At 46.4% G+C, this 22,146-nt stretch overlaps 1 protein-coding gene and 1 long non-coding RNA gene across 2 annotated transcripts in view; one reads left to right on the forward strand and one right to left on the reverse strand.

Moving 5' to 3' along the window:
• CDCA3 (cell division cycle associated 3) overlaps nt 1-12,830 on the forward strand; it is a 46,301-nt gene extending 33,471 nt beyond the window's left edge. Inside the window, exons 5-6 of the mRNA XM_085619848.1 lie at nt 6,635-6,765; nt 11,927-12,830. Coding sequence (XP_085475974.1) covers nt 6,635-6,765; nt 11,927-12,061 — 266 coding nt within the window. The 3' untranslated portion in view covers nt 12,062-12,830. The remainder of the gene's footprint in view (nt 1-6,634; nt 6,766-11,926) is intronic.
• The window catches only part of LOC146812749 (uncharacterized), a 143,962-nt gene that overhangs the window by 103,417 nt on the left and 18,399 nt on the right, over nt 1-22,146 (reverse strand). The window lies entirely within an intron of this gene.

The raw sequence follows: 22,146 nt of genomic DNA on the forward strand, positions 1-22,146 counted from the left end.
ATCTGTAGGACCATCCGTGTTCCCTAAACCTTTTGGTGGAATTTCAGTTTTTCAGGTTCTGAGTCCTGCCATTTGAATTTACTCTGTGCCCAGACTTTTCCCAGAGGTACTTGTTTCAGGCATGGCTGCATTTCACTAACGGTGGTAGGATATTCAATTACCTTGATGGTTGGTTAATTTCTGCTGCTTCTAATGGATACATATGACTCCTTAGAATCCCCCCACCCTAGATATCGGACTGAGGAAACCCCCTTTACAACGCATCGTTTACAACACAAGTCGTTACAATGATGCGTTGTTACATCGCATGCCATTACAACGCAAGTCGTTACACCTTCCCCACTGTTGCACAGACTGGAGTTGGAATAGTAAATTATACTAATCTCAAACTCCAGCCCCCCCCCCCCACCACAAGTCATTGTAACGACTTGTGTTGTAAATGCATGCGTTGTAAAGAGTGCTATTCCCAGACTAGTTCTTCCACTCTGAGATGGCACTAGTCAACTTCACTTTCTTTGTGCAAGGCGCCACATATATATGCACACCTGTGTCAGTTACTTCTTTCCATGCATTCCATTTTGAATCTGGAGCTCTGCTTCCAAATTTGTCGGGTTTCAGATGTCTTATAAAACTTAAATCCAGTGTGCTAAGGAAAAATGTCCCCTCCTAAAAAACGACAGATTTCAAACCATGTCGTAACTCCAGGAAACAAATGTTGGACTAATACGAGGTGGTGCACATATGCGCTTATGCCCTGAAGGTGATTCGTGACTGAGAAGCAAAGCTATACTTTGCTGAGCATAATAAGCTGCAGCCCTCCTGTAAGGCCTGTTCCCATTTCAATTCGCATTCACAGACTTTGTAACTCATGAGTCCCCTGGTAACTTCAAATTGAAGTCCAAACGCAATCCTAAACAAGCATTGACCTAGCCAATAGGTCTTGCTTTTGAGACCTTATAAGTATTTAGTTATGCAGCACAGTATCTTTGGTGCAACAACGTTAACTGTTGCATGGTTAAACACTTATAAGGCCCCAAATGCGAAACCTATTAGCTATGCCAGTGCTCTCATTCCCTTGGCAGTTCAGTCACACTAAACCTGCTGTCATTTAGCCCCTGATGTGAGAGCGCCAGAGACACTCCCTCCCTGTTCATGCAAATCGCTGGAGAACTTCAGCCAATAGTCACAGGCACGCCACATTCGCTGCCGGCCATGGTCCTGTTGCTGTCCCTGTGCGCGCTGGGGACCGAGGGCTTCATTTTCCCACAGCAGCCCACGTGAGTACCTCTCCCGCCTCACCCCCACCCTTTGCCAGTCTCACTGTATGTATGTATTTTCATTTATAGAGCGCACTGTAACCCTACGGGCATCCTGGCGCTAAAGCCATTATTGGAGTCATCCCTATCACTGCCAGCAGCATCGCCGCCAGCGCTGCAAGCATTGCTCTCACTACTCTTACAGCCAAAAGCATCACTGCCCGTAATGCTGTCCTGCGATCTTTCTCAGCAGTACTGCTGCCACCGCTACTACAACGCTGTCAAGAGTCGCTGCCAGTACCGCTGTCCTTACTGTTCACCATTCCAGTCTCTCTCAGCAGTGCGACTGCCACCTGCACCAGCATGCACGCACCTCTGCTATTACTACCCCTGCCAAAAACGTCACTGCCTTTACAACTGCCCTAATGCTCTCTCTCAGAAGTACCCCTGCCGGCAGTGCCCCCTTCCCTTCTTTTTAAATGCCAGTGGGCTGGGTTTGTGTCAGACGCACATCAGAATTAAGAGGTATGCGAATAGATGGCTACCTCAGAACGACCAGTAGGGCTGGCACTGTGTCGCTCGCCTGCCCGGCTTTCTTAAGACCTCTGCCGAGGGTAGGCACACACAGGGTTCACACACCACGGCTAATATGAAATTGTGCACTGATGCAATAAAACAGCGACTCTATTTCCAACATTCAATTCAAGCATTGGCATAGCCAATAGGTCTCGCCTTTGGGACCTTATAAATGTTTAGCCACACAACAGTTGGTGTTGTTGCACCAAGGATATTGTGCTGCATAACTAAACACTTACAAGGCCCCAAAGGCGAGACCTATTGGCTATGCCAATGCTTGTTTCTTGTATCTTGGGATTTTGAGGCGAGTTGCCACTTTAGAGCGGAGGTTCCTATGATGAATGTGTCTGGTGATTTTATTCCTGATGAAGAGTGGTCCCATTCCATGTATCGCTTTGTGGGTGATACAAAGCAGCTTGAACGTGGATCTTCTGGCAACTGGTAACCAATGCAGGGCTTTCAAGGCAGGGGAGATGTGGTCTCGCGGTTTGATATGCAAGAGTAGTCTGGCAGCCGAGTTCTGAATTCGTTGTAGACTTTTCATAGTCGTTAAAGGTGATCTGTGGTAGAGTCTATTGGCGTTATAAAGTTTGGACAGAACAAGGGAGATGGTAGCTTGGACCGTGTGTGGAAATCCCAAATGGGGGGAGATTAGTCGCAGAGCTTTTATAGTAAGAAAGCTTGATCTTGCTAGTTTGTCCACTTGGGCATTCATCGACAGCTTGGAGTCCATGATCATTCCGCGGTTTCTTACTTCCTTCGATACTTTAGGCGGTGATCCCAGTTCATCAGGCCAGGCGGCAAGCAGGTCATAATGCTTGCAATCGCCACACGGGAGTATTTGTTTTGGAAGCATTCAATTTGTGATGGCTCCAAGTCATCCACGGCTTTGAGACAACTGGAAATTAGTTATGAGGTGAAATTGATTCATCAGTACTGGTAATGACTTCATGTAGATGTTGAAAAGCATGGGCGAGATGATGGAGCCTTGAGGGACCCCAGCTTTTATGGAGTATGGTTTGGATGAGAAAGGTGGGGTATGGATGACATTAGTTCTGTTTCGAAGGTAGGACGTGACCCAGTTTAAAGCAGTCCTCTCTATGCCGGCTTCGTAGAGTCTTTGTACCACAGTGTCATGGTCAACCGTGACAAAAAGGCAGCCGAGGGGTCCAAGAGGAGTAGCGCAGCAACCCCGTTGCGGTCAATTGTGTTCTTCAGGCCATCCCAGATAGCAGGGAGGGCAGATTCTGTGCTTCTTCCCGGACGGAATCCCGTTTGGAAGTCTGCAAGTATGGCATTGTCGTCAATGAATTGTGACATCTGGGCGAACGCTGCTCTTTCGATCAGTTTGCCCAAGAAAGGTCCATTTGTAATGGGTCTGTAGTTGTCAGGGGTCAACGGGTCCAAGTTTGTTTTCTTCAGTAAAGGACGTATGTATGACTTTTTGAGTTCTTCTGTAAATATTACGGTAGTTAAGGAATCGTTGATTATTCTTCTTCCTGGATTGGCAGCAGAGGTTGTTAGAATTGTCTTGAAAGTTTGCGGTAGACATGGGTCGGAAGGGCTGCCGGCAGGTCTGCTTGCTTTGCCAAGGTCTATAAATTCATCGTGTGAAAGGTGTTGGAAGGAACGGGGAGGATGAGTTTGAGTATTTTTGGATTGTTGTTTTTGTAAAAGGGTTAATGCTGGTGCTTTGTCTCTGTTTTAAGTAAGAGTCCAACGTATCTGCTTTGTCCGTGTATTGATTTGCCAGTTTGAATGTGAAATCTTGAGTAACGGGATGAGTTCCTTCTAGGCAATTTGGTTTGTAAAATTCATTGAGGATTTTATAGAATTCTTTATTTGCACATTTAGCATTTTGTATTCTGTCAGAATAGTACCTTTTCTTTTCTTTTTTTGATAGCTGACTTGTATAATCTGTTAATTTTCTGTAGGTGAAGTTTGTCTTGTTTGTTTTTTGTTTTGAGCCAGACATGTTGCAACTTTCTAATTTGTAGTTTTATGTCTTTTATCTCTGTATTTCTCCAAGGTGCTTGTTATCTTTTTGTTCTGTTGTGTGGGTTTGAGTGGTATCGGGATATTAAAAGCTTCCCGTAGCCACTCATAGTTTTTTTAACAGAATGTATTGTTTCCAGATCTGTACTGTTAGTTGTGTTTCTAAGTGTTCCAAATTGAGTTTGTTCCACGGTTGATAGGTGGATGCACGTAAGGTGGTTTTAGGTGAGTTGCTTAGTGTTTTATGTTGGAAAGCAATCAAATGGTGGTCTGACCATGTGACCGGGGATATAGTTTGAAAAGTAACTAGTTCGGTATTAGCAAAAATGACATCTAGGATATGTCCAGCGGGGGGTGTGTGTGGGTTTGTACACAATCTGATGCAGGTTTATTGCGTCTAGGCCATTAATTGTTTTTGGATGGGTCATACTGGGGTTTGTCAAACCAAATGTTGGGGTCACCTAGAACGCATAGGTTGGAGTGCATTGTTATCCGGTTTGAAACAGTGTCTAGAAGTGCGTCTGGGAATGTCGCCTTGCTAGGTGGAGTTCTGTAAAGGAGCTGTAAGTTACAGAAGGAAGACTGTAGGATTGCATCTTGTGAGAAGAGCCTCACAATTCTTTATGGAGATGTGATATGTAATGTTTGCCTGAACACAACAGCTAGACCACCTCCCTTTTTTCTTTTTCCCCTATACGTTTTTGAGGGGTCGTTTGATAGCCTAGATGAATGGCTTCATGCAGGACTGGAGCCATATCTCCCAACCATGATTCAGTTATGAATAGTATGTCTGCTTTTGCATCGGTGAGAAGGTCATAGATGTGATGTTTGTTTTTAGAGAATGATTGAGCATTTATTAGTAGACAGTTTAGTGAATGTGATTTGGTGACAGTGAGACTTAATTTTGTAGAAGAGTGATCAGTATTGTGTGGGTTAGAAGCAGGCGTGTTTTTATTACTGGTATTATCTGTATTGGGATTGCAATCGTGTAGCTGTTCTGTAATTTTATGGTGCAAAAAATGTCTATGGTTAGTTGTCAATCAACCTGTGCATGGTGCTATGATGGTGGTTTGATTCCTGGAATACTGTTCATGCAAAGCTTGATGAGCTGCCAGTTTCCAAAGATGATCTCGTCTGCTTTACCCAGTGGATCAGGAGTTCTTTTGGCATAAATGAGTCCATATTTGGCCTTTTACAGAGAGTGTTTAGTTCTTTCCTACTTGTGAATAGACCATCAACTTTACAATAGTACTCTTCCCAGTCGACTAGAACCGCACCAGTTTACAAATTCTCCTTTATATTCATAGTCTCGCATTTTATCAAAGGTGCTTGGAGCTGCATATTTACAGTTTGGCTTGCAAATCCTCAGTTCTACCTTGAATCTTCTGCTTCAAGTGCAGATGACCATGTCTTGGTTGTTTGTATGGCCAGGAGTAGCACTGCATGATTGGAACCATTCCACTCATCCTGTTCAGAGTGATGTCATCTTTCCCAGTTGAATGAGCTATATTCCTTCTCTTTATGATATTTGGGGTTTATGATTTTATCCATGAAAGTAAATCTTTCATCGATCCTGTCCTTTTAGAAGGAATTGGCTTTTTATCTTACATCAGTTTTAGCCCTTCGCTTGGGCATCTTCAGATTGGGAGTCATGGTTAGATCATATCTAGTGTTGGCCAAAAGAGTTGCAGGCATCAGCAGCCATTAAAATCCAAAAGGAGTCTCACGCAAACCTTGAAAGGGAAAAGCTGTATTTATTAGAACAAGTCATTCAAGGCACATGAAGAACCAAAGTCTTGTGAAATCAAGAGCTGTCTGTTTATTCGTTGTGAGGTTTAGAGTGATCAATCACCACTTTTGAAAAATTCTGTCTACTCCATTTGCTGTTTGATGCTTAACCGTTGTTTAATTAACATGTACTGGAAGTAGGTGGGCCTGAGTCCCTTTGCTGCCGTGAAGGGGTCTTAAGAAAGCAGAAGCAATTATTGGTCTACAAATTTGTTACAGTAATTTCTGAAAAGTCTTTACCTCTTCTGTTACAAAGTATTACACAGGGAAGTATTTATACTGTCATCAGTCCTAACTCCTATTTATCAAGTGGTCGTTATTCAGTTAGCACAAAAAATATCGATATACGTTGGAGTTCCTCTTAAAGTGTAGTTGTTTCATCCTTTATGAAAATTTCTAAACTTAATTAATATTTACTATAATCCATACATTTTTAATTGCTCAAACACCCCTTAAACAGTATATTTAAATTCAGTTAGGTGGTTCTAATTAAAGACAAGTTCTTTTAAATGATGGCCTGATAGTCAAAAAGTTTGAAAAACAGAAGGTAATTCTCTTGTTTGTTTTAAGTAGGGCAGTCAAGTTCATATTGACACAAACCATCTTCCAAGTTAAGCCTGTTTGTCGGTTTCCATGGAAAGTTAAATGATACTTAGAATGATGGTTGTGTTATTCTGGGTTGACTCTTCCACATTGGAGGTGCGGGGGGGGGGGAGGAGGATTTCATTATTTTATATTCTGTATCTTCAAGACATGGTGTAGTTACTTAAGTTTCCTGTAATTGTTTAAATTATAGGTAGGTAATTACAGTTTTGCAAATTATGGTTTTCACAAGGCCTGTGCATCATGGGAACTAATGGTTTGGTTTTGTTGCATTTTGAGGATGTTGACTTCATTATATTAATGCAATAAATCACCTAAGTATTTGAAAGAGGGATTCTTTTGGATTCTGTATACTACGGACTCCAGCCTGTTTTTTACTTAATGCCTCCTTTCCGCTGCCCCGATTGTTCCAACAGGTGTCAAGGCACTCCGGCAGAAACCACGAAAGGCAACTGGAAAAGTTCTTACAGCACCGGCAGGCCACACACGGTCCCCTTTGAAGATCCTTGGAGACGATAACTCCCCGAGCAATGTAACCCATAGACAGGTAAGACTTGGAACACATCTTCGACGTGAAACTGGAATCCACTGCTTGAGTCATTTGAAAACCAGTATGATGGGTATAGCATACCCAACCTCTACCCTGCATGCTGTGCAAATCATTTTAAAGAGATGTCCTCTCCAACACACTGTGCCCACTCCATATATGCAGGGGAAACAACTGACTGTTAGTTATTCTCTTTTAAGGCTGGTGGATATGCAGGTTTAAAGTCCAGAAACTTATCTGGAGACATTTGAACATATTTTTGCCTTTATTGTCCAACTGAAGCTATAGCTGGCTGTAACAAATCCACCATGATGCATATAAGGAGAGCAGGCACCAATCCAAGCTTAGTAAGTTAACACCTCCAAGAAAGAAACTGGAAGTGCAGAGGCTATGCCACATATCTGAAGACAAGGAGGTAGAAATGACTGTAGCAAACCTTCTGAAAGTGATTGATATGTCTTACTGATCAGTCGAGTATAAAATGGAACACAAAAAGATGATGGACGGAATGTTGAACATTGTCAAACGCTCACGCCCAGTCACAGATCTGGGTTTCATCCATCCTTATTTTGCTAACCACGCAATTCCAGTTAAGACCCAACCATATGCAAATCAGTCTTGACCCTGCTCCCAATGGGAACAGTCCAGCCTGAACTGCCCGGCCAGGTCCTCCCTGGACTGGAAAACCTGCATCTTGGGACCGGTTTTGTCGTATTACCCCTCATCAGCCAGGTTAGCTTGAAATCCGTGGCATAGTGAGTACGGGACCCACGTCTGGACATACCCTTCCCACTTGGAGCGAAATGCTCCACAAAAAGAGGATGGACTGAGTGTTGAACATTGTTAAACACTCACCCCCGGAGTATAAAATGGAGCCTGATTACAGTGAGGTGTCTGGCTAGAGTTACAGGATGAGTTAGAAGGGGGAGTCTCCAAGATGGAAGACATCATAACCAGATTAAAGATTTAAGTCACAAAACTAATGTAGAAAACCTGGTGCCTAAAAGTGAAGACATGAGGATATACTGAATATTTACTGAATAAGTATTCCATGACAGACACTGAGATTATCCCCAATATTCAATGTTCACAGAGCACACGGCGTTCCATCTAAAAATAAAAACACACTTGCATTGTGCATTCAGAATCTCTTTTGGGATAGAAATGCCATTCTTCATGAGATCCGGACACTTTATTCTTACAGAACTAATCTGCATTTTCTGGACTATATCTAGAATGTCCAGAAAAACGGGAAATCCCGTGAAACTTTGACTGAATGGTTTCAATTCCTGCAGATTTTGACTGAGACCGCAATGTCGCCTGGCTCTTTCCAGTGCCCAGGATGCGGTGGTCAGTGGCAAAAGAAGACCATAGATAGAAGACTTTTGAGTCTACATAAAGAGGAAGAGGGTCGAAATGATTGGCAAAATTTGACCTGCATATTCGATCGAAGAAGCAGACCAAGAAGATTGGGCCGAGGAGGATGTGGGCTGATCGATTTACTGAGATGATGTGACTTTCATGAATCTTTGAGCATAGGTGAAGGTAATCGTAGAGTGCAACATTAAAATCATGTAATTTCTTATCTTCAGCCCAGAGAGCTGCTAAGAGTGGGGTAATGCAACTCTTGTGAATGGTATGGTAACAACCTTTTTGTGGTTTTACAGACCACCTACCCCTTAGCAGGAGTATCCGTCCCAGGAGTACACCATATCCTAGTAGTTCTTATATCCCCATAACTGCCAGGGTTCGGTTAGTTTTTTTTGCTTAATGGTTATAGAAAAACAACCTGAACCAATTAGTCAAGTTAATCTAACCTAGGTTGTGGCATAAGGCAGATTTAGGATGGCTTTTAGATTTGAGGGGGGGGGGGGGTTATCTGGAGATCATTGGTGAAAGGAGAAAAGCCAGTGTTGCGCACTCTCGCCAGGAGCGCCTAACACCAGAAACGCAGACCTACCTCCGGAAAGCAGTAGCTGATGACAGATGAAAAACTGATTAGAACATGGTAGGCTACGAAGATAAACTTTGTAAAAATAGCATCTGGAGTCACATTGGGAGCTGGTTGGCCAATCTGAATGCTCAGTTGGGCTATTGGTAACATTAAAGGCCCACGAATGGAGCACTTTGTGCTTCCAGCTTCTAAAGTCCTTCTGCTGTGCTGTGGGCAAGCACACGCCTAAATTGGGAGCATTGATGGCAAATAGGCTGCCTCTAATTTAGAAAATTGGGTAAAAAAAGGCTGTTTCCCTGCCTCTTCAGAATTTCTTCTTCTGGAACAGCCAGTCAAACACAGCTCCCTGTTCTCCTCCCCTTTCTTTTGCTGAGAGGGAGGCTAAACCATAAAAAAAAGTTTGTGTACATTTTTCTACTACTTTCTCCTGCTGGGCGATAACGGCTATTAAGTGCATCAGTGCAAAGGGTACTTAAGAGCCATGGTCTTGGAATCTCTGAGTGGGGCAGCACCAGGTACAAGTAGTCCAATGATTCAAGCTGAAACAGGGTTTAAAGACCCCAAGAACCAGTGGCACTACTGGAAAAACCTGAAATAAAAGTGGACCTGGTTGAGGTTACAGGGAGTACGATTTGGTAATTTAAGCAATTTAAAGAGGCATCATGTGAGATGGTGGATCTGGGGGAGCTTTAGTCTTCATGACAGCAAAGTATTTGGGAATCTCAAAAATTTGGTTGACTAAAAGAAAAGAGTAGTGCATGGGAAATGGTGCTGTTAAGTTTATCTGCCTGCAGTGTAAATGATAATGATTTGTAACCCTGGTCTTTAGTTCTCTGTTCAGTTGCTTCTTAGATTTGTTTGTGATTTACTATTACACACATACATTAACGCAGACATGCTAACAACAAATGTATACACAAAGGGTAAGAATTAATCCAGACCAAGTTTTCTGATGAAGGTAACCTGTCAAGCAGTGTTTGGCACTGTAGTGTCACCAAAGGATGTCCACTGCCCCATCCTGCAAATTCTGCGAGGTTCAGAGAAGTCCATTCTGCTTATTCAGGTCAGCCTATTGTATGCAAGGAAATAAAAAGATCGACCCGCAAATGTGGCTGTGCGGATACGCAGTATCTTGAGGAATGGCGTGTTAGCAGACCTGAGCCGTCTGGAGGGTTGGTAAGGAAAGAGTCTGGAATGATATGTAGGTAGTGCATGCCTGAGAGCTTTATGGGTCAGACAACAAAGCTTTACATTTTTCCTGATGCAACCAATGTAGAGCTTTTCAGCTAGGTGCAGTGGCAGACGGAGAGGTGAGGTGAGGTGAAGATGAGGCGGGCTGCAGTATTCTGCACTACCTGCAATTTGGACAGCAGTATGTCATTGGCTGCCACAATAAAAGCGTTGGCATAATCAAGGCGACTCGTGATAAGTGCCTGGACTAACTTCTTTCTAGAAGTCGAAGGAAGCCAAGAGAAGACTTTTTTTTCAGAAGGTGCCAAGTGGCGAAACAGATTCCACAGGTAGTGCTTACCTGATCTGCCATAGAAAGAAAAGGGTGTGATCAAACTTGATGCCCAGATTTTTTGCAACTTCTTTTGGAATTGGGACCGGGCCAAATTCCCTGGGCCAACATGCTGCGGACAAGAGCTCCAGCGCCTTGCCAAATAGTACTAACTCTGGTTTTTCGCTGTTCAATTGGAGGCAGTTTTTGTCATCCAATCAAATTTCTCTCGTACAGCTAGCGAACTGTGACTTACCTAGTTCAAAGTCGCGCCCACAGTAGATGAGAAGGTGGGTATCGTGCGTATGCTACTATCTTGAAACTGCATGATCTTATGATTTGTGCCAGGGGGCTATATAGATATTGAACAATGTTGGGCTGGGTGAGGAACCCTGTGGAATTCCTTTATTGATTGGCAGAATTTAAGATTTAAAGCAGTCTAAAAAGATGACTTGGGCTCAGTTAAGGAAATTCCTGATCCAATATAGCGCACTGCCATATATCCCTGTGTCCTACAGTCCATGGGTTAAGATTGCATGGGAGACGGTATCGAAACCTACAAATAGATCTGATAATACCAACATAACCGGAGTACCTGCATCTAGTGACAGTCTGATGGTGTCGCTGAGTGCCACTAGTGCGACCGCCGTTCTCCCAATTGTGAGGGGCCCAAGATGTTGTGGCCCTCCAAGAAGGCAGCCAGTTCTCTATGTACATGGGTTTCAAGTGCTTTTACTAACGCAAGAACCTAAGAAATAGGACGGTAGTTAGAAAGCATTTGTGGGTTGGCGGCATGTTTATTTTGGATAGGAGACACTTGAGCAGACTTCCATTCTGCCAGAAATTTGGCAAAGGCGAATGATAAATTATAAAGAGCCATCACTAAAGGTGCAATAGAGTGGGCAAGGCGCAAAATAATCCTGGGAGGACACCAGTCGGCAGGAGATCCAGATTTCCCACTAACCATCATATTCTGAATCTGTTCCAAAGATCACGGATCAAATTTATCTCGAGCATTAGCGACATTAGCTGGAGGCCAGTTAAAATCAACTACATCCTCCTGCTGGTCATGGTTGACCTGAAAATTAATATATAAACACACCTACCTACCTACCTACCTCCATAGAGGCAGTTTTTGAGTGTTTGATGTGGCAGCCTGAGGATATTTTGAGGTGGTGTCGTCGAAATGGTGACTACATTTTGTAGTGAAGTAGAGGTATATCTTGTAGTCTGGATTTTATGACACTAGTGTTAGGACTGAGAGCCCTCAGATTGCAGGGGGGAGGGCAGAGTGTATTTGTTCGCCAAAGAGAAAACTCAATGAGGAGATTTAAAAATGCACTCTGGGATTGGTTTAGCCTTTGATTCTTGTTCAAGCTGCATAGATCTGTCACCCAACCAGGGAAGGCTGGCTCAGCCGGACGCTTTTTCCAGTTTGAAATAGCACAGTAATTGAGCTTTGCAGCTCTCCAAATGTGCAAGCCTTTCAAAAAACTGATCGCTATTCAAAGACTTTTTAAAAAAAAAAAAAAAATTATAGTAATATTGCATTATTAATAGTGTAATCGCGTAATATATATTTCTCCATTATTACACCATATTTTATTTGAAAAATGTAACATGTTAATATAACTCTGCATCTCTTTTCTGCTATATAGGGTTTTTAAAAAAGAGTTTAACAGATTGCCATTGTATTCTTCTTTCAGGTGAAGAGGCACCCATTGTTGTCAGACAGTTCAAATGAGCGTCTGGAGTCTACTAACAGGCCCCTGAAGCTGGTCCGCGGCTGGGAGGATGTCCACAACAAGGAAAATGCGCAGTACCCTATGGTGGACAATTAGGAGTTGCTGCCATGTAGGGGAGGCAGATCTGGGGACATGTGGCGGAGACCCATCCACCTGATCCTGCTGGGGTTTGACAGCCTTCCTTTCTGGATCATTAGTCTGCCTCTCAGCTCCACCTGCGCCCTAGAGTAATATAGCAACTGGATGCTCTCTCTTGCCAGTATACTTGTACTTTATTCATGGCAGTTTCAGTGCCCTGAGCAGCATCATGTTTCGTCCTCTGTAAATAATAAATTTATTCTGTAAATATTCCTTCTGTCCTCTGCGTCTGTGGCTGGAGCACTGTCTCCCTCTTTGGTTTTCCAAACAGTGTGTCCCCCTGATCTGATGCTGTCTTACAATGTTTTTCTGATTCACAAGGCCTCTGGGTGTCTTGGTCACTTGTGTTCTGTAAATTCTACCCATACCCTCCGGACCCATTTCCCCCACCAAGCCAACCACTTCTCCTGACTGCTTAAGTAGCTGTTGTTCTTTATTCTGTGAACTATCTTATTGCTTGTGTGTGTATAGTCTGTTCTCCTCTCCCATGTCCTACTGTACATCTTTTTTGCTGTCTTGCTTCACCCTCTTCAAACTTCAGATTCTAAGTACCTGACTTATTGATCACTTTATGTATAGTTCGCCAAGAGGGGGCACGTTTGATCTTAAATGGATTGACCAATAACTTCTTAAAATAAAAAAAAAGCATTTTATGTATTGAAAATGTTGTTTTTAGAAATGACAATGTTTATGTAGACCACAAATAAAAGTAATTTTACCCAGCCTAGCAATTGTATGCAGTGTTCACTTCGCAATGTGCATGTTTGAAACAGGAGGTAGTTGAAGGGCACGCGCACCCTTTCTCCATCCACTTTCATGAGATTTTTGTTGTCCTGTCTTCGTGCAGTGATCGCAGCAAAAGCAACTGATGCTACAATGGATTCCGGTTGTTTCTGATTTCCCTCACCGTGCAATGGTCTTTCCCTCAAAACATGATGAAAGACAACCTAGGTTGGAACAGTCGGGGAGCTATAGGCCATATATTTGCTTAGATCTTTTTTAGCTGTTGAGACTAGGCTTGAATTGAGGCCTATTATCCCCCAGATTATAGGAGAGTCCTATTTGTATCCCAGTCAGTTATAAAGGAAACTCCTAGCACTTCCTGATTTATGAATCTCTTACTATGGCGCTGTTGCAGTAGAATCTGGGAATGGCTGCTTGGAACAATCCACCTGCCCTTGCAAATCCAAGATCTGAATGAAACACCTGAGACGAGAACAGTCCAGTCTAACTTCCCACGCTTTGTAAGCAAGAGCACCATGACTGTTGAGGGTGAGCGCTTCATTTGGTCCTCACAACATGCCTTACTCTGATTATGTAGAGTGCCTTAATCCTGAACTCCCAATGCAAAATGGCCATGCCGTGACAACCCTTGGCATAACATTTAGACTTGCGTTAAATAAGACCAACTCTCTACCCTCCCCCGCCCCCTCACATCCTCCTGGAAATGGCACACTCCCTCCAAGCCACGTCACCTACGCTCCAACACTTAACCAAACTGAGGAACCGCCTCAGCCATGCATGAGCATGCATCACCCTCTCATACAGATGAGCACCGCAGGAAAACCCAAAGTCCCCTCCCTGAGGCACAGTGAGGCTACATAATTTGAATCTGTGTGCTAGGCTCTGCATTCCTGCTTGCTTGGATTTTATATCTAGGTTTACACTTGCAGTCCCACAAGATGGACAAGAAGTTCCCATGATGGGGACTGCGCTCACAAGCCGCCTAAAGATGTGCCTTGATACTTTGTGCATGGTCTTCAATGAGGATGGTATAACATTTAGTATTGCGACAATATCAAAGGGAGCATGCGAAAAGTGTTGCGTTCTGCTATGGTTTCCGTTGAGTCGAGTGAAGCACAAGGGTTCCACCTCCCGACGTTCCCGGCTCTGAATATAGTAACACAGAGTACCAGGGCAATCAGGCGAGGGAAAGGGAATTAGGATGGGAACAGCGGGGAATGGGATACCTGTAACAGAAATCATAAACGCAGTACAATAACAATAAGGCAACCTACTCTCATTAGGTCTCGATAGTATGGCTCTTCAATGTGTCACCTCACAACATGCTCATACAACAATCATCTTGCCTCATAAACAGTGTCTCAGCAGGAAGCCCTTCCCCTTCTACTTATGACCTTCTAGGTGGGAGATAACGCTCTCAATATCACCTGTCTGTTCCCTGAAAATTAAATGAGAAATGTCAAGGGTTCTCGCACAAAAAATAGTCCTGAACCAAAGGTCCCAGAGAGAACAGTTATAGTCACTCTCTCCCCAAGCTCTAACACTCGTAGGCTCGAACAACCCCCAACTATTGTCCCGAACCGAGCCGCCCCTCCTTCCTGGTGATCTACCTGACCGTTGTCCAGTTTGCGGCTCCGGTAGTCCTACTTCCTCTTCTATCCGGGGGGTTGAAAAGGCGGCGACGCTTTGCTCAGCGTCCCGCTTGGCTGAGATCCGGGGTGAAGAAAGGCGGCGATGCTTTGCTCAGCGTCCCGCGCGACGGAGGTCCGGGGTGATGAAAGGCGGCGACGCTTTGCTCAGCGTCCCGCTCGGAGGAGATCCGGGGTGTTGCCAAAGGCGGCGACGCTTACTTCAGCGTCCCGCGAACAACGTCCTCGGTACTGGAATCCGAGTTGCTCTGACCATGCACACCCCCCCGACGGAATCCTGAGTACAGCAGGGGCACTCCGGTACAAATATCTCGCTCCGGCTAATCCTCGTGTCTTCGTTCGGTCTCCACTAGACCAAAATCCAAATAGGCAGTATTACGCGCTCCGATTGGTGTTCCTTGCCCATACTTAACAGCTGTGGCCACGCCTCCTCCCCGCCGAGGATTCTGGGAGTTGTGGTCTGACTGTATCTTCGGTAGGCGCCTGGACTCCGCGCCTGACAGCATGCCCCCCGCCCGTGCGCCTCCTAGAACCAGGTTTATCCGGGAAACGGGCGTGAAACAACCGTACTGCGGTCGGAGCATGTACATCCGAGGACGGGACCCAGGAATCCTCCTCCGCCGTGTACCCCTTCCAAGCAATGAGGTACCACAGACGACCCCTCCGAAACCTTGAATCCAACACCTTCCGTACTTCGTATTCCAAATGTCCGTCCCAAACCACCGGCGGAGCTGCCACTCTCCTCTCCCCCAATGCCGGTTTCAGGAGACTGCAGTGGAACACTGGATGAATGCGCAAGGAGGCCGGTAAGGCCAACCGGTATGCCACTGCTCCCACACGTCTCACCACGGGGTATGGACCTATGAAGCGAGGATGGAAGATGCTGCGCAACTTAAAGCGAAGATTTTTCGTGGACAACCACACTCGGTCGCCCGGTTGATACAATGGTCCGTCCTGTCGATGGCGATCCGCCCAGGACTTGTACAAGATCTTGGCCCGCTCCAGATTAGTCTTCAGACGTTTGTGTATGTCTCCCAACGCCTGTAACTGAGTCGCAAGAGCCGGCTGATCCCTTGTTTCCGCGGGGAATGATAGCGGGAGCATCTTGGCGTGATAGCCATAATTGGCCCGAAATGGGGATTCTTTGAGGGAGCTGTGCCAAGCGTTGTTGTAGGAAATTTCGGCCAACCACAGCAGCGACACCCACGACGTACTTGCTTCTTTCGCATAACAACGGAGGAATGTCTTGAGCGTTTGATTAAGACGTTCGGTCTGGCCATCCGTCTGTGGGTGGAAGCTGGTGGATGTGGCTACCTCCACTTGTAAGGCTTTACACCAGGTTTTCCAGAATCTGGCACTAAATTGTGGGCCTCTGTCCGATACTATCACTCTGGGAAATCCATGCAGACGCACCACATGAGACAATAATAACTGGGCTGTCTGACTGGCTGAGGGTAGATTCTTGCACGGAACGAAATGCCCCATCTTGGTGAGGCTGTCTACCACCACCATGATCGCGTCGCATCCCTGGTCTAGAGGTAGGCCCACCACAAAGTCCATGCTTATGTTTTGCCAGGGTCCATCGGGAGTCGGCATGGGGACCAACTTGCCTTTAGCCTTTGAATGGTCTCCTTTCGCCCGAGCGCAGACTTCACACTGCTGGATCCATCGACTGACGTTCTTATCCATGTGTTTCCACCAAAAGTGTCTTTGCAGGAGATGCAGTGTTTTTGTATGACCGGGATGTCCTGCTATTAAAGACTCATGGCACCATATGAAAGCCTGGCGTTGTAGCTCCTCCGTAGGCACGAACAGACGATCTTTGAAAAAAGGCAAACCCCCTTTTATGTGTCTGTCCGCCTCCTGTTCCTCCCATTGAAGCCATTGCACCAGAGTGCGGTGCCTTCGGATGGTGGTCAAAAACGCGTCGGCCCGGACCACACATCACCTTCTCCGGGGGAATGATGGCCTTGATGTCCTCTAGACGATGCTCCTGTCCCCCCTCTTGTCGTGATAACGAATCCGCTTTCCGGTTCTCCGACCCTGGTCGATACGTGATGATGAAATCAAAGCCAGCAAAAAACAGCATCCAGCGCATTTGCCGTTGTGTGAGATGCCGGGCTGTTTTCAGATACTGTAAATTTCTGTGATCGGTATACACCGTTACTGTGTGTTTAGCCCCCCACAGGTAGTGCCGCCATTCCTGAAACGCCTTTCGGATGGCCAGTAACTCTTTTTCGGCAATCGTGTAGTTTGCTTCAGCGGCTGTAAGTTTCCTGGACAAGAAGGCTACTGGATGTAACTGTCCTGACAGTGTCTCTTTCTGGGACAACACAGCACCCACTGCTATGTCCGAAGCGTCAGCTTCTACAACGAAAGGGGCTTCTGATTGGGGATGTTGCAGTATGGGGGCGGTAGTGAAGGCCTGTTTCAATTCGCAGAAGGCCTGCATGGCCTCCGAAGTCCATGAAAACGGATGACCCTTGCGTAACAATCGAGTGAGAGGCGAGACGAGCTGAGAGAAGTGAGAGATGAGCCTTCTATAATAGTTTGAAAAGCCCAGAAAACACTGCACAACTCTTACAGTTTTTGGTATGGGCCACTCCTGTACGGCTGCCACTTTTCTTTCAGACATGCTCAACCCTGAAGGACTCAGGACCACCCCCAGGAATTCCACCCTCTCTACGTGGAATTCGCATTTGCTCAACTTGCAAAACAAATTGTTCTCCCCTAGTTTGTGTAACACTTGTAAGACGTGAGTGATGTGTTCTCGGGGATCTGCGGAATATATCAGTATATCGTCGATATACACCACAGCCGTCTTATCAATGAATTCCTTGAGGACATCATCGAGAAAGTATTGGAACGCCGCCGGGGCGTTGCACAGCCCAAAAGGCATTACCCTGTATTCAAATAGCCCGTACCGCGTCTTAAAGGCCGTCTTCCACTCATCCCCCTCCCTTATCCGGACCAGGTGGTAGGCCCCTCGCAAATCCAATCGAGTGTAAATGGTCGCCTCCTTCACCTGATCCAGCAAGACAGGGATGAGTGGAAGAGGGTATCGGTTACGGACGGTATTTTTGTTCAATACTCTATAATCGATGCACGTTCTCAAGTCACCGTTGGCTTTCTTGATGGAGAAAAGGGGGGAAGCTGCAGGAGAACGGGAAGGCCTGATAAACCCAATCTCCACATAGTGCTCTAAGTATTGTCGTAGATGTTCCGTCTCTGGTTCGGACAGGGCGTAGACTCGACAAGATGGCATTATGGCCCCTGGGATTAAATCTATTTGACAGTCATAAACTCGGTGGGGTGGCAAGATTTCTGCCTTACTTTCGCTAAACACCTCCCTGTACTTGCCATAGATGACTGGAAGAACCGTTTCTTTCTCTACCGCTGTACTGAGGTGATACCCCTGCGTGAGGGCCAAAAGATGGATTCGATGAGTATTGACACACGCCTCTCTACAGTATACGGTGTCAAACTCCACCATTTTCTGCTTCCAATTTATCGAAGGGTTATGTGTTGTCAACCAAGGCATGCCTAGGATTACCTCATATTGCGGCGCCTCAATGATATTCAAAACCACCTGTTCTACATGATCCCGCAGGGGTCCTGGTTTGGTAAGGGTTAGAGATTCAGTAACTTCTGTGATGGGCCCTGTTTTAAGAGGCTTTCCATCCACCGCCCAGACTATCTCGGGACTTGTTCTCTGGATTCGCTTCAACCCAAGCCGCTGTACTAGCCCACTATCGACAAAATTCCCTGTGGCCCCGGAGTCTATCATTACTCCTATCTCATGCTCTCTACCTCCTGACATTAAGCACATGCGCAATACCACATGTGATTCGGAAGCAACCGACTCTACGACTGCCAAGGAAGGCAACTGCAAAACTCTAGGTGTGGACGTCTCAACCTTTCTGTCTGAGGCCCGCTCTTCAAAGGAAGACGCCTGTACCGTGGCTACTGCCACTTTCTTTGCACCGGCGTATCCCCCTTTTTTGGGTTTGACGGGACCTTCACGGACATAATGACCTTTTTTGCCGCAATACATGCAGGGACCTGCTAGGCGACGGTTTTCTCTCTGTCCGTGATAATGGGGCCCTGATCGCACCCACCTCCATAGGTTCTACCTGAGATTCCGTGGAGGCCCCTGCGGGTCTGGATCCTCTCTCCCCTTTCTCGACGTGAGCATAAACCCTCTCTCCCTTCCGCTCAGCCAACCTATGGTCCAACCGTAGCGTAAGGTTCATCAAATCTGTATATGTAGTAGGCTGCGGATCTATTTGTGCCAGTACGTCCTTCATCTCATCACGTAAACCCTGGTAATAGAGGGACATACGCTTTTCCTCTGGCCACGCTGTCTCAGCTATGAGACGGTTAAACTGAGTCAGATACGTCACAAACTCGTGTTTGCCCTGACGGAGTTCCAATAATTCTCGGTCTGCTGAAAAAGTGGTGGCCCTCCTGTCAAACACCCTCTCGAACTCGATTCTAAAGGCGTTCCAATCCGAAAGCAGAGGATCGTCGTATTTGACCAAGGGAACCGCCCAATTGGCAGCGTCCCCCGTCATGTACGATATCGCAAACGCCACTCGTGAATGATTAGTTGGAAAAGAGGCGGGTTTGCATGAGAAATGTAACGCTATTTGAGTCCGAAACGTTTGGATTTTGAGGGGGTCACCCGTGAACCTCTCCGGGCTTGCCAAGGGTATGGGTGGTGAAACATTTATGTGTATTGGGGAAGACGACAGCGTAGCGTCAAATGGGTTGCGCCCCTGTCGTTCTACCCTGTCTTTAAGTGCGGCTGTTTCTATTTTGGAGGCAGCCAATTCCTGTTGGACCAACAGGAGGGCTTGCAACACATCATCTAAAGAGGCCATGCTCGTGCTCGACTCGACTCCACGGAATTAATTTTTTAGGCGCGTAATTCTGTCGCGTTCTGCTATGGTTTCCGTTGAGTCGAGTGAAGCACAAGGGTTCCACCTCCCGACGTTCCCGGCTCTGAATATAGTAACACAGAGTACCAGGGCAATCAGGCGAGGGAAAGGGAATTAGGATGGGAACAGCGGGGAATGGGATACCTGTAACATAAATCATAAACGCAGTACAATAACAATAAGGCAACCTACTCTCATTAGGTCTCGCTAGTATGCCTCTTCAATGTGTCACCTCACAACATGCTCATACAACAATCACCTTGCCTCATAAACACAGTGTCTCAGCAGGAAGCCCTTCCCCTTCTACTTATGACCTTCTAGGTGGGAGATAACGCTCTCAATATCACCTGTCTGTTCCCTGAAAATTAAATGAGAAATGTCAAGGGTTCTCGCACAAAAAATAGGCCTGAACCAAAGGTCCCAGAGAGAACAGTTATAGTCACTCTCTCCCCAAGCTCTAACACTCGTAGGCTCGAACAACCCCCAACTATTGTTACAAACCGAGCCGCCCCTCCTTCCTGGTGATCTACCTGACCGTTGTCCAGTTTGCGGCTCCGGTAGTCCTACTTCCTCTTCTATCCGGGGGGTTGAAAAGGCGGCGACGCTTTGCTCAGCGTCCCACTCGGCTGAGATCCGGGGTGAAGAAAGGCGGCGACGCTTTGCTCAGTGTCCCGCGCGACGGAGGTCCGGTGTGATGAAAGGCGGCGACGCTTTGCTCAGCGTCCCGCTCGAAGGAGATCCGGGGTGTTGCCAAAGGCGGCGACGCTTACTTCAGCGTCCCGCGAACAACGTCCTCGGTACTGGAATCCGAGTTGCTCTGACCATGCGCACCCCCCCGACGGAATCCTGAGTACAGCGGGGGCACTCCGGTACAAATATCTCGCTCCTGCGAGCTCCGGCTAATCCTCGTGTCTTCGTTCGGTCTCCACTAGACCAAAATCCAAATCGGCAGTATTACGCGCTCCGATTGGTGTTCCTTGCCCGTACTTAACAGCTGTGGCCACGCCTCCTCCCCGCCGAGGATTCTGGGAGTTGTGGTCTGACTGTTTCTTCGGTAGGCGCCTGGACTCTGCGCCTGACAAAGTGTGAAGGGCTGCTTCATTAACAGGTAGCAGTGCAGGTCAGCTGAAAGGAGGACAAGGAAACGGTTTTCCATTTGTAACCTATGGTCTGTAGATAGTTTTAGTTTAATCCTTACTCTGTGGCCCCCTATCAAAGGGTGTCCCCTAGTAGTAGATCTTGTCTGCACACACTAAATTGTTTTGGATGACCACCTCTTTTTAGTTGAAAGATCTGGGTGCGGATGAGTGGCATGATGAGCAAACCTGATTGGGTTTTTTTTTTTTTTAATAAATATTTTTTATTAACATTTTTGTATTACAAAAACAGATTGCGTTACAATACATGTAGTTTGACTTCATTTCATGCATTTTGCACCATTGGACAGTGCTATCCTCGCATTGGGTGGACTCGTATCCTGTATTTATTCAATTCTTTCAATAAACAATTCCTATGTAGAACTAGGATGCAGAACTGGGATAGTGTTCGTGGGACCCAGGGTGTATGTATCGCACTGGGTATCAGGGTTGGTACGTATCTCGCCTGTTGGTATGTCTGAGTGCTGCTAGGGGGGAGGGAGTCCAGCCATTATGGCCTATCTACGTGTCCCGTGGGGATTGTGGTGGTATTGCCGAGCAGCGTTACGTATTTGCTATAACAGGAGAGTTGACTTGTGTGCTCCTGGTTGGGTCTTGTGATTGTGGGTCCACTGGGGCGATTCGGGGAACCGTCCGGGTCGTCGTGTGTTGGTGGCTGTTTGAATTGGTGCAACAATAGGGTCCACTCCATAGAGATGTGGTGCTTGCGTATCCCCTTCACCACCTCCTCCCTGAGTGTTTCCTCCGCCGCCCATTTGTGTACTGCTCCCACCCATGCCACAATCGGGGGACCCGTGGGGGATCGCCAGTGCATGGCTATACCTCTTTTGGCCAGCAATATTGCCAGTGAGACAAGCGGACTGCCACTTGGTGTTCCGAAAAATTCCTAATGCACGGGCTTCCCAGGTGTTCATTTTTTTTTTAACAAACAAGATCTTTATTAGTATCGTAGGCCATACAACTTATCCACTGCCTACATCCCGTCGGGCTGGCAGGGCTAAAGTGCCAGTGCTAGGTGGTATGTGGGGGGAGGTAGAATACACAGCAAGCCGCCTACAACCCCATGTGGGGCCGGCTGCGTCAGGGGGGTCAGCGGTGACAACACAAGGTGACTTAGATCTCGTTTTTTTGTCATTTTTTTTCCTTTTAAAATAATTATATAACAGAGAACTAGGGAAGGGAAACCACTATCATTGAAGTGTGTGCTAGGGGATGTGCGTCGCGACAGACCGTGTTAGAATACGCAGCAGGGGTGGGGGCTGGGGGGTGAACCGGGGACACCGTTGCTCATGTGTTCACGTTGCGTCTACTATGGTGGGCCTAGACTCCGCCCCAGTGCTAGGGGCGCACCTGGTCAGTGCGAAGGATAAGTGCAATCCATTAGGTATTGTGGGTAGAGTATCAGAGTTTGTGGGAGCGATTACCTTCCGAAACGGGATTTAAGGGGGGGGGGGCGTGTGCGGTGATGGTGGCGTCAAGCGTGTCCCTGTGGGTGGCCAGGCTTGGGTGAATTGAAAGAGTAGTTGGGTCCATTCCATTGCAAGCGGGTACTT

Source organism: Triturus cristatus, chromosome 7 (assembly GCF_964204655.1).
Source record: "Triturus cristatus chromosome 7, aTriCri1.1, whole genome shotgun sequence".
Classification (NCBI taxonomy): domain Eukaryota; kingdom Metazoa; phylum Chordata; class Amphibia; order Caudata; family Salamandridae; genus Triturus; species Triturus cristatus.